The sequence below is a fragment of the Hemiscyllium ocellatum genome, chromosome 9 (genome assembly GCF_020745735.1).
Source record: "Hemiscyllium ocellatum isolate sHemOce1 chromosome 9, sHemOce1.pat.X.cur, whole genome shotgun sequence".
NCBI lineage: Eukaryota > Metazoa > Chordata > Chondrichthyes > Orectolobiformes > Hemiscylliidae > Hemiscyllium > Hemiscyllium ocellatum.
In genome coordinates this window covers 12,573,690-12,586,565 of record NC_083409.1, presented here as the reverse complement: position 1 = coordinate 12,586,565, position 12,876 = coordinate 12,573,690, and the positions used below count along the sequence as shown (strand labels likewise).

The following is a 12,876-nucleotide window of genomic DNA, read 5'->3' as shown; positions in this document are numbered from 1 at the left end:
GTAGTGTATATTGCTTTCAGTAAGGTGTTTGATAAGGCTCCCCACGATAGGCTATTGCGCAAAGTATGGAGGTATGGGATTGAGGGTGATTTAGAAGTTTGAATTAAAAATTGGCTAGCTGAAAGAAGACAGATGGCAGTGGTTGATGGGAAATATTCATCCTGGAGTTCAGTTACTAGTGAACTGCAAGGATCTGTTTTGGGTCCATTTGTTATTTATCATTTTTATAAATGACCTGGGTGAGAGCTTTGAAGGATGGCTTAGTAAATTTGCGGATGACACTAAGGTCTGTAGAGTTGTGGATAGTGACAAAGAACGTTGTAGGTTACAGAGAGACATGGATAAGCTGCAGAGCTGGGCTGAGAGGTGACAAATGGAGTTTAATGCAAAAAAAAAGGTGATTCACTTTGGAAGGAGTAACAGGAATGCAGAGTACTAGGCTAACGGTAAGATTCTTGGTAGTGTAGATGATCACAGAGATCTGTGTCCAGGTGCATAGATCCTTGAAAGTTGCCACCCAAGTTGATAGGGTTGTGAAGAAGGCATACGGTGTGTTAGTTATGGTCGAGGGATTGAGTTTCGGAACCATGAGATCCTGCTGCAGCTGTCCAAAACTTCGTGCGACCACATTTGTAGTATTGCATACAGTTCTGGTCGCCGCATTATAGGAAGGATTTGGAAGGGGTTCAGAGGAGATTTACTCTGATGTTGCCTGGTATGGAGGGGAGGTCTTATGAGGAAAGGCAGAGGGTGTTGAGGCTGTTTTTGTTAGAGAAGAAGGTTGAATGGCGACTTAATCGAAACATAAGATAATCAGAGGGTTAGATAGATTGGACAGTGAGAGACGTTTTCCTCTGATGGTAATGCCTAGCACGAAGGGACCTATCTATCACTCCTCAATTTAAAGTTATAGGTCAGATGTCCGAGGTAGTTACTGCCTGCAACAGTAGTAGATTCACCAACTTTAAGTGCATTTAAATGGTCATTGGATAGGCATATGGGCGAGAATGGAATAGTGTAGGTTAGATGGGCTTTAGGTTGGTTTCACAGGTCGATACAACATAGAGGGTCGAAGGACCTGTACTGCGCTGTAATGTTCTAGGTTCTATCTCCACCAATGTTTGCCCAGATGCCAAGTTTCTCCACAACATTGTTTGTCTTCTAGGTTTCCTGCTTCTGCCATTTCATGTGTTTTTGTTTGTTGTTTTTCTTTTCTATCTAGATTTCTGATATTTGGATCATTTGTATTTGTGTTCTCCTAATATTCTTCAACGTTTCTGACTGATGTTTAAGATAACTAAAAGAAGATGCTCGGATTGATTGAGAGAATCGATTGCATCTTGTGGAGCATGACCTTGAAATGAGAGTTAGGCCATTCAGGGGTGATTTTGGAAGCGTGGAACCAGGGATAGATGGAATTAGGATCTGGATAAACCATGATCTCAATGAATACTGGCATAGCTGACTGACCTGCACTGCTTAATGTTATTTATTTAGCTGTCATTTACAGACCTGACCCCACCTTCCCCTCGCTCACTGAGTAAAGCAGCTTCCCCACCCCCGGTCTTCACTGCTTTACTTCCCAGTATCTCTGAGACTATTTGGCTGACTGAGTTGGGCTCTCATCAGAAGCAACACTGTCACCTGCAGGCTGAGCTTAGAGTTAACATTCTCCACAACTGGTGGTGATGAGGGCTGTCTGTAGCTTCCACTAACACACCTTTCTCTACCTCGATCTCTCCAGGTGCCAACGAAAAAGCTGAAGAAATATGAAAAGGAGTATCAAACCCTGAGAGAGCAGCAGGCACATCAGGAAGACCCGATTGACAGATATAAGGTAGGGGAAGTGTCCCGTCGGAGTGAGGTTTCTTGAAGCTGTCTTGTGACGAGGAATGGTGTTGGTTGTGCGTTGATGGTGGGGGGTGGCTTGCTGCTTGAAACTAGCGACTGACTAAATGACAAAGCTTGTGCATCAGCCATTCAAGCCGATTTCTGTGAGGCTGTGCGAAGGGATCTGCTCAGACTACAGTAAGGGGCGGACAGGGCAGCCATGTTTAGGACCACTCTGAGCTATGTGGAGCCTCTAGTCCATGACCATGCATCACACAGGGTTAGTTTTTAATTATCACAACCAGGTCAGAGGTGTTTTTCCCAGAATCGTTTTCCCCTTCAATCTGGGCTTTTCACCTCATCCAAGCAATCACACGGCTCGGTAATTCACGAAGCACTTTTCACTGATAACTCACACATGTCATCTCCTTTTGATGTCCAGGAGGGTTAGCAAGATTAGTTTTCACTAGCCAGTTCTTTGCAGGCTAGGTTACTCACTTCTTCCTAGCACCATGGCACTGTCACAGGGACTAGAATATAGCAGAGCATGCTGGTCCAGACCAGCAGAACCAGGCGTCTCAAATTAAATCTACAGAAGCGTGACTTGAGTGAGTGGTCAATGCAAGGAGCCCACTCCCTGGGTGAAGCAATTGCAACTTGTAAATTCAAGAACAGCTGAGATTTCATTCAGAAGAGAGACATTTCAGCCATATCATGAGATCTGATGTGGCAAGGGACATTTTCCAATCAGTCTGTTCTTGTTATATACCCTCTAAAGCAGGTAGGTCCTGATCCCAGATCTCCAGGTCCAGGAGGTAGGAACACTGCCACAAGGGACCTTAAATGCTGGGGAAGTAAACTTGGGGCCTGTGGTTTCCAAAGCTGTCCACCACTCAGATGTTTTCGCCTCCCGTCTCGGTCTGTTGTAGACTAAGCAATGAGCGATTTAGTTTTGTCAAACATAACCAGCATCATGGCTGAGCGAAGCCCATTGGACTCATCTTGGTACCACCCTTGGGGAAATTACAAGGAAAAGACCTCTCTGTTAGTGGGATATCTAGTTGCCATAGATGTGTACGAAAAACTTCCTGTCCGACCTCTGCAACTTTCGCTGAAACCTTACTTCAGATTTCTCCTATGGTCCTGAGTCAAAACGTGTGGTGCTGGAAAAGCATAGCTGGTCAGGTAGCATCTGAGGAGCAGGAGAGTTGCCGTTTCGAGCATAAACTCTTCATCAGGAATATGATGAGGAATATGATCAGGAAGAACATAGAACAATACAGCACAGAACAGGCCCTTTGGCCCACGATGTTGTGCCGAACATCTATCCTAGATTAAGCACCCATCCATGTACCTATCCAATTGCCGCTTAAAGGTCGCCAATGATTCTGACTGAGATGCTCAAAACGTCAGCTGTCTTGATCCTCGGATGCTGCCTGACCTTGTGCTTTTCCAGCATCACACTTTTTTTTTTGACTCTGACCTCCAGCAGCTGCTTTCTCCTTCTCCAAAGGTATTGAGTCTAGTTAGGAAGAAATTATCCACCCTGAAACCAGATTGTATTTGTTTTCTTTTTTTTTAAAAAAAACAAATTTTCTGTCATCTAAAACAAAGAGGACCCTATTTCTGTGACAACTTTCACAATCTTGTAATGTTCTGAAGGGTGTTATGACCAATTTGATATTTTTTGTGTGGTGGCTCGAATGTGAGAAACTGCCACTAATTTGTCAGGCGAGCTATTTTCGGGCAGTAAGAATCATCAGGTTTGCCAGCACGTAGAGAGAGAGAGAGAGAAAAGAGATTTATGGTTTCAAGGTGTTGCCTTTTCAATAAGACATCATTGAACCCAAGACATTCACTCCTCCTCTCCCCACAGAGGCTACCTTTCTCCAGCATCTTGTTTTTTTCTTAAAAAAGATTCCCTACAGTGTGGAAACAGGCCCTTCAGCCCAACCAGTCCACACCGATCCTCCGAAGAGTAACCCACCCAGATTCATTTCCCTCTGACTAATGCACCTAACATTATGGGCAATTTAGCCTGGCCAATTCACCTGACCTGCACATCTTTGGACTGTGGGAGGAAACCCATGCAAACACAGGGAGAATGTGCAAACTCCACACAGTCGCCTGCTGGAATCGAACCTGGGACCCCAGTGCTGTGAGACAGCTGTGCGAGCCACTGAGCCACTGTGCCGCCCTATAAGATCTGCAGTATTTGCTTTTGTATCTGTTTTAATGCCATTGGTTATAAGAGAAATATTGACTAGTACCCTGGACAGATTGGCCCTTAGACAATGACAAAGCCTTGAGAGGACAGTAGTTCAACCGATCATCCAGCAGATGGCATTCCAGCCTCAGGATAGTGCTCCAGTGTATGGAGTGGAGCTTGAAGGTGCTACCACTGAGTCTCTCTATTCTTTCCTGGGATGCAGGTATTACTGGCATGACCAGTACAGTATTTGTTCTTCATCCCTAACTGCCCTAGAACTGAGTGGATTGTATGGCCTTTGCAAATGACAGACAAGGGTAGGTCTGGAGTCCTTGCAGACTCAGACATCGACAACGGGTCTACAAGAACAAGACCCTTCGACCCAATGGGCCTGAACCAGTCAAAAACACCCACCTACCTTCTAATCCTACTTCCCAGCACTTGGCCCATAGTCTTGTATGCCTTGTCACCACGAGTGTACATCTAAATAATACTTCAATGTGGTGAGGGTTTTTGCCTCCAAAACACTTGCAGGCGATGAGGTCCAGATTCCCACTACCCTCTGTGAAAAGATTTTCACTCCGAGGGAAAGTTCCTTCCTATCCCTCTGATCCAGACCCTTCATAATTTTATGCATCTCAATCATGTCCTGTCTTAATCTCCTCTGCTCTAAGAAGAGAAAAGCCCAGTTTCTCCAATCTCTCTCCACCCCTGGCAACATCCTAATAAATCTTGTCTTGAAATCCTTCCATAAAGGACATCAGTAAACCAGATGTGTTTTTATACCAAGTGATGATATTACCACCATGATCACCAATACTGTGGGGTGGCGCTCAATTCCAGATGTATTCATGGACTGCACATTCCCCACCTGCCATAGTAGGATTTGAATTTGTGTCCCAGGGAATTTGCCTGGCCCTCTGGATTAATAGACTAATGACATTACTACTGAGCCGCCATCTCCCCAAAACCAAGGTTGACAGTACTGCATCTCCCTTCATGGTTAGGAATAAGGGGGAATGGATATGTTTTCATTAGTTTTTGGAATGAGTGTTACTGGCAAGATCAGCTTTCATTGCCCATCCTTCATTTAACTTTGAGAAGGTGACATTGCATTCCTAGTCCCAATGATATTCCGTGTGATTCCATTTGCAGTTTCCAAATGTATTGTGGGAGCAATGCGCACAGTACTTGGTTATATATTTTGTAAATATTTGAGCTTCTCTTGTGAAATCCAATTGGAATTTTTAACTGGCACTGAACCTTCCACACACTCCCATCTCTCTTGATGCTCATCCTTGTCTGGTTAATTCTTGCCATTTCCTTCTCTTCTTTCAGTTCATTTCATTTCAGTAAAGTCTGTGATATTTCCACGGAGGACGTGCACTAGAAACCGCCATAGAGAATCTCCCAGCCCTTCAATAGGAGAAGGCCAATGTTTGCAGCAAGCCTGGACTGTGCCCTTGTGTACCTTGCCTGAAGGATTCCATGTGATCTGTCAGCCTCCATCCCAGCCTGATAACCATCTCGGACATTGGAAGGAAATGCCCAGGGAGCAGGTTAACATAGTGTAAAAAGCCTTTCAGCTGAAGCTTCAGTGTTTACGCTCAGTGTGTATTATCACTTGCTTGTTGCTCCCTCTTTACATGGTGAAGAAGAAAGAACTCTTGTTTGTAACAGCCTTTAACGATGTCTCAGGATATTTAAAGCGGTGTGCACAGTGCAGTCACGTTCACGTGGGCAAGATGGTGAGATCCCACGACCAGCAAATGAATGACTAGACAAATCTATTTTGGCACCAGTTGATTTTTCAGCAGGATACCTGAGGGAATCCCTTCTGAGTGGGATCTTGCAGATCCACCTGAGAAGGGGGAAGGGAGATGGGGAGGCAGAGCCTCAATTGCTGCTCTTTGCAGTTTGGTGACCCGCTTTGATAGCCGTGTGTTTGGTCTTTGAGTGCAATTTATTTTGTGCCTGATCCCAGTGCCAATCCAAAGGACACTCCACCTTTCAGTCTGACAAACCAGGGTCACCCATGTTATGGCTGTTTCTGGCCTAGGTTCCAGTCTTTCAAAGAGATGAATTCAAGCCTCACCAGTTTGATCATTTGAAGTTTGTCTCATTTATTTTGATTTCTCCTGGGATGGGGCGGGTACAAAAGTGGCTACTGTTTGTTGCCCTTCCCTAATTATCCTGGAGAGGGCGGTGGTGAGCCATGTAATATCTGAGAAGGAAGGCGTTGGGATCTGTCCAAAAAAACCATGAAACTCAATGTCATCTTCAAGAATGTTCTTTGGGCAAGGGATCCCAGCCATCACCCGGTCTGTGACTCCAGTCCCACAGTGACGCGATTCATTCTCAACGGCCCCATGACCTCCCTCAGCAAAGAACTCAGTCCGAGCGGCTGGAGATGGGCAATATATATGAGGCTTGTCAATGACATTAACGTCCTGAGAAGGAATATCGTAACTCTATGCTGTCTGCCTTTTAGCTTCTGAGCCACCACACTGGTACTGTTATGGGTTTGTGATTGTCTCACATTTATTAATTAGATGGTGGCGATCTGTGTTGAGCTTTTATTTTGAACTGGAAGTCCTCTTTTCCCATGCCTCTCACCTCTTCAGCCCCCTCCATGCCTTTCATCAGATGTTTCCCGTGACAGCCTTGCTGTGCAGAGTGAAAGCTGTCTCTGTTCTCTCAGGCTTCGCTCTGTCTTGTGTCTGTCTCCTCTCCAACGTAATGCAAAACACATGTTTCTAAAACCCTGTTGAGATGAAAAGAGAGCTGATAAAAATGCTGCAATGAGTTGAATTGGTCTTGTTAAAGAAAATAATGTTTGTTTTGAAATTATATTTCTGTCAGTGAATGACAAAGGAAAGATGGGGGTCCAGGATTGCTTCCGCCATCTGCCAGAACCATAGGACCCAGGAGCAGGAGCAGGCCTTTTGGGAGCTGCTGTGCTAATGAAGAAGATCACACTGCTCATCTGGGTGTGATCTCAGCTGCACTTTCTGCTTTACTGTCTCCCCCATTGTCCTTAACTGTTATGTTCATGAAAAATCTGTCTCACTCAGCCTTGAGGAAACTCAATGATCCAATCTCCATTCTGATGTAGAAATGAGAATTCCACAGATTGTTGACCCTCAGCAAGAAAGCACCACCTCGTTTTAAAAGGGAGACTGTTCCCTGTTAAGCTGCCCTGCCCCCAATTGTTAATGAGAAAGAACAGGTTGTGTAAGTGATGCTTTTCCCCTGGAGATGATTTAAGTGTTCATGTAAACTGTTTTCTTCAGTGCCAGAGTCCAGAACAGGAAAAAAATTGATAAAATTAGAATTGGGATGATTTCAGGAAGAACTCTTTCTGACAAAGGGTAGTGGAAATGGGTACCCAGGTCAAAGTTGGAATCCATTGAATTGTCTGTTGGTCTTTTGGATGCCAGTGGTAGGGGGAGCAGTACAAGCTCTGGAAAGTCACGAGAGGACAACTGTTTCTCTGTCCATGAACAGTACAAATAAACTTGGGCTTTGCTAGGATCTAACCAGCTCAGTCGCGAGAGCGATTACAGCTTTAAAACCACAATAGTTATTGCACCACAATGGAAATGTCCCCTGCGATATGATACATCAATATTCCTGAGAAAAAGTACTTTGTTGTGACTATTGTTTGTCTTCACAGTGTGCTGTTATGTTCATTCTGTGATACACGTAGACGATGTCAGTACTGAGTGGCACAAAGTATATTTCCTCCTCTAACCCCTTTCCAAAACACACTCTCCATCTTGCTTTACTCCTTATTGCCTCTTCTACTATTGTCCCTGTTCCCTCACTCCATCCCTGTCCCAGAGGGGTTGATTGCCGGAGTTCATGACCCCGCACTGTGAAGGTTGGTGTGAGGTGAGGCCAGTGTGTTGGAGCTTGGGCTCCTGCCTCAGGACCAGGTGTAGGGGCCTGTTCAACAATCTGCACATTGTCCTTATTTTCTTTCTGATCAAATTTTTTTAAAATTGTTAAACAACCTAATGGTGTAAATGCATCATTGTTTGTTTATGACTGGAATCATTTAGTATCATGATCTGAGTTTTTAATGGACCCTCACTCATGGTAACACATTTTTCAATGTTTCTCTCCCCTTATGTGTTATGAAGAGCTTTATAAACGTGTTGTGATGAGGATAGTGCGTCTTCAACACAGTGTGATGAAGTGTGGGTGGGTGTTTGAATTCTCATCCCATTATCGTCGAGTTTTCAGAGAAAATGCTGTCGTCTTTGTAGCTACATTTGAAATTAGATTGCATCCAGGTTTTGTAAATATTGCGTTTGGAATTTGGAGTGCTAATTTGTAATAAAAAATATCCTGTTCGGTTTTGTAGCTCAGTAGTTGTGTTTGTTCCCTGAGATACTGAGAGTTTATACAACACGCCATTTGCCTGTGACCCAGTTGTTGGCTGAAGCCTCTGGTTGTTCAGTGAGTCCAAGGCATTGTCTTGCTCTCGGCAGTTATACCATCAACTTGGTTTCACAGTGTGAGCCAGGAGACCACTGCATGGTGACTTCCTGCCCCACTGTCAGTGTAAAGACAAGTGGGAACTGTTGAGGTTAATCCCATCATGAACATCAGGACATTCTGCTCAGCTAGAAACACATTCACTGACTTGTTTCTTTGGCCACCATCGCAGTAAAAGCAAATCTCTCCCTTTGTCAGCACAAAGAGAAAGTGCCCGTCAGATTCCCTCGTGTGTGATGGTTTAGCCCAATAGGAGCAGCACTGGTAGACCATGCTGTATCAGCCTGGACAGAAACCTGGGCAAGCTCCAAATGAAAGGATGACCTTCAGTAGATCTGCTGCTACACGAAATATGAAATTGGATTACTTGTTACTGAATCACCTCGTCAAACTGAAATACAACTGAGAAAATATAAACCAAACCAAGGACATGCATTACAGGACAGCAAGGAATAGGAACAGACAGTCTCTGCGGAGTGTTGTTGTTACTGGGGATAACCAATTTTAGCATCCTATCTGAGGATGTTACTGTTCTTGTACCCTCCCACCCCGGGACTTGGTGAGGGTGTCACCATTCACACTGTTTGTTACTTCCATTTACTCTCTTGTGAAATGGGTAATCCCTGCGTCACTGCACTGACCCCTGTGTTAATACCCGGCACAGCTCACCCTTCATCTCAATCAGATCATAGGGTCTAAGGTTGGTAAGCACTGTCTGATCCCAGGACGATAACACAGACTGACTGGAGACAATCCAGATCAAGACACACCTTTATACATACAGCCCACTGAGGAGGTGGTAATTAGTCTCAAATGTTGCCACAAAGTTCTCCCAGAGATTAATGACTCATTCCAACTTTTAAACAAGGAAGGGATGTTATGAGGGAACAGGTAGGGAGGCATGGAGAGGAACCAAAAAGGAGAGAGAATTGTTTTATGTTGCATAGTTCATGAGCTCAGAATGTTCAAAGATGTGAAACTTAAACGGGTTCAGAAAAGATTTACAAGGGTGTTGTCAGGGTTGGAGGATTTGAGGGAGAGGCTGAATAGGCTGGGTCTGTTTTCCCTGAAGCTCTGGAGGCTGAGGGGTGACCTTATAGACATTTATAAAATTATGAGGGGCATGGATAGGGTAAATAAACAGAGTCTTTTCCCTGGGGTGGGGGAGGGCATAGGTTTAGGGTGAGAGGGGAAAGATATAAAAGAGATCTAAGGGGCAACTTTTTCACACAGCATGGTACATGTATGGAATGAACTGCCAGAGGAAGTGGTGGAGGCTGGTACAATTGCACCATTTAAAAGGCACCCGGAAATGGGCCATGTGCTTGCAAATGGGACTAGATTAGATTAGGATATCTGGTTGGCATGGGCAAGTTGGATCGTAGGGTCTGTTTCTGTGCTGTACGTCTCTATGATTCAGTATTCCATTGACTGTAAAACAGTACTTCCAACGTTCAGATGTTGTTGTAATGTGGGAACTGGAACTGCCTGGGCAAGGCAGGTCATTTGGCCGCACCACCCAAAGACTGGAGGCTGCTACTGAAGTGAGGGAACCACACTGGAGTGCACAAGGACATCAGAAATAGGAGGAGGCCTCCAAAGACAGTCCATCCTTTCCAGGAACCAAAATTACACACCGCTCTCCAAGTGCAACTGCACAGTTATAACAAGATTCCTCTATTTTTCAATTTCCATTCTTGGCAATAAAGGATAAAATTCCATTTGCCTTCTCAATTGCTGCTTGCTGCACCTGCACTAACTGTGTTTGATGCACAAGAACACACCAATCCCTCTGCACTGCACTGTTTTGGAATCTCTCTCTATTTACATAATAGACTGCCTTTTGATCATTCTGACTAAGGTACATGATCTTACACTATCCAACATTAAACTCCATCTACTGTGTATTAGTATCTCATTTCAAGTTTGGTCTCCTCTTTGTGAGTGTTCGTCTCTGTATCTGCCTGTTCCATATCCCATTCCCATTTGCTTATGGCCCAGAGACTTGGTTGTTCAGCCCTTTCCTGCTGGTTCCATTCAATATTGAACAGCTTCCTCGAGACAACGTAGCCCAGCATGTCATCCCCTCCTTCAATAGGGATTTTCCTTGCTATCCTGTGATGGGACATTCGAGGCTCAGAGCTACTTCATGACTCGCTCCCAGACTCTGTGACAGGGGGAGGGGGTGGGAACAGAGGGAGATCCAGGCTCAGTGACTGGGGAGTGAGGGTGAGACCCAGATCCAGGCTCCATGACTGGGGAGTGAGGGGGAGACCCAGGGCCCAGGCTCCGTGGTTGGGGAGTGAGGGGGAGATGCAGACCCAGGCTCCGTGACTGGGGAGTGAGGGAAAGACCCAGGGTCCAGACTCCATGACTGGGGAATGAGGGGGAGGCCCAGACCCAGGCTTCGTGACTGGGGAGTGAGGGGGAGGCTCAGGGTCCAGACTCCATGACTGGGGAATGAGGTGGAGACCCAGGATGATGGTGACTCTGATGAGTGGGGAGAGTCAGGCTCTGAGCATGTGACTGGAGACTTTGCAGCACTCAGCAGGTTAAGTTATTGCCACTGGTTGAGTGAGCGAATCTGTGTGGGTTTGATTTGTGCAGCGGGAGAATCGGAGGTTGCAGGAGGCCAGCTTGCGCCTGGAGCAGGAGAACGATGACTTGGCTCATGAGCTTGTGACCAGCAAGATCGCCCTGAGGAGTGACCTGGATCAGGTAAGGGACATGACTTCTCCTCACTCTCTAATCCAAGATCCCAAATCGAAAGGGAACCGTCTCTCTCAACCTCCAGGTGTTTCAACCTGGTTTTCAGCAGATTCATTATTTTGGAAATCTCGCCATGACTGTAATATGGGAAGGGTCCGGGAGCTGGGGTGTGGGGAGTGGGAAGCAAGTGACACTCAGCAAGTGGAGACTTTCTCTGCTGTTCGGAATTCGACCCAGGACAGGATTTCCACTCGCCTGAGAGGGCAAGGGCTCATCCAAAAGACAGTCGGTGTGACAGTGCAGCATTCCCCACTGTGTGCACTGCATTGTCAGAGTTCAACGCCATCTCTTAAATCTCGGACATGGGACTTGAACCTACACCATTCTTGTTGGAAGCAGAGAGCTCAGGCTGGTTGTGCTGTATACCCCAACAGAAAGGCCTGTATGTGATCAGTTATACTGCATGGTGTGCTCACTGACTGACTGGGTGGCTTGGAGCTGGGCAATTGAATGCAGCTCCATCTCCAGAGCAAGGTATGCTCTCCCCCAGCCCCCTGAAATTGGGGAAGAGTGTTTAAGTGTCCAATTGTACTGTCTGGAAGCTTGGAAGGAGTCCTCTGCTCGGTCCCTCACACTGTGTCCATCTTTCCCACTCAGGTTGAAGACAAGGCTGATGTCCTCAACAAGGAGCTCCTCCAAACCAAACAGAGGCTGGTGGAGACTGAAGATGAGAAAAGGAGACAGGAGGAAGAGTCAGCGCAGGTACCGAGAGGGCAGGGAGAGACCGGGGGTGTGGGCAGTTGCACAGTGAGGGAGACCCCAGAGGCGGGGGCGGGTAGAAGCCTCATCCATTTGGTTATCATTTGATGCTGATTGAGACTCTCGCTCTGATCTTTGCTTTCCCGCTGTTACAGATTAAGGAGGTTTTTCGCAGGGAGCTAGAGAAAGCGGAATGTGAAGTCAGCAGAACAAGTGCCATCATTTCAGAATACAAACAGGTACAGACACCATGACCTGCCTATTTCCTGGGAGATGGGCACTGAGCAGATTGGGTTGAACCAAATGGTGCATCGGGTGGCTGGTGTTTCAGGGTCTGAGTGTGGGGTTTGTCTCTCATTCCTTTCTTAATGTCAGTGGGTGACCATCCTAAAGCAGCTGCACCCTGCTGGGGCCCAGCTTCCCGGCTGATGCTGACAAGGAACGGTGGAGAACCCGTGCAGTGGATGGGTATACTGCAGTCCATCTGCCAGCCCCTCCTTCACTGGCCCAGACAATGGGACCAGTTTGTCAGAGATAAGCCCTCAGTGGACGGTATGGGAGAAAAAATAATACAGTTTACTCTCTGGGTAGACCTGAGAACTCCTCCCTGTCTCTCACCCACTCCTCCTCTTCCCTATGGATTATTCCCTCACCATGCTGGATATGTTGGGATTTAAATGCTAGACTGAAGCCAAGAGGAAGAAATTTCTTGTTGGGGAATAACCTTCCTTCCTTGCAGCGATGGTAAGCAGCAATTTGGAAAGTAAATGAACAGGATTTATTGGGCAGAAAAGATTGGTACTTCCAATTCAGGAGATGGGAATTTGCTAAACTAGGTCACTGTAGGTCAGTTTGTCTCACTGTGG

General features: G+C 46.0%; 1 protein-coding gene across 1 annotated transcript in view; it reads left to right on the top strand.

Moving 5' to 3' along the window:
* Window positions 1-12,876, top strand: part of LOC132818921 (rab GTPase-activating protein 1-like) — a 42,220-nt gene that overhangs the window by 24,743 nt on the left and 4,601 nt on the right. Inside the window, exons 2-5 of the mRNA XM_060830050.1 lie at window positions 1,745-1,837; window positions 11,150-11,260; window positions 11,909-12,013; window positions 12,166-12,249. Of these exons, the coding sequence (XP_060686033.1) occupies window positions 1,745-1,837; window positions 11,150-11,260; window positions 11,909-12,013; window positions 12,166-12,249 (393 nt within the window). The remainder of the gene's footprint in view (window positions 1-1,744; window positions 1,838-11,149; window positions 11,261-11,908; window positions 12,014-12,165; window positions 12,250-12,876) is intronic.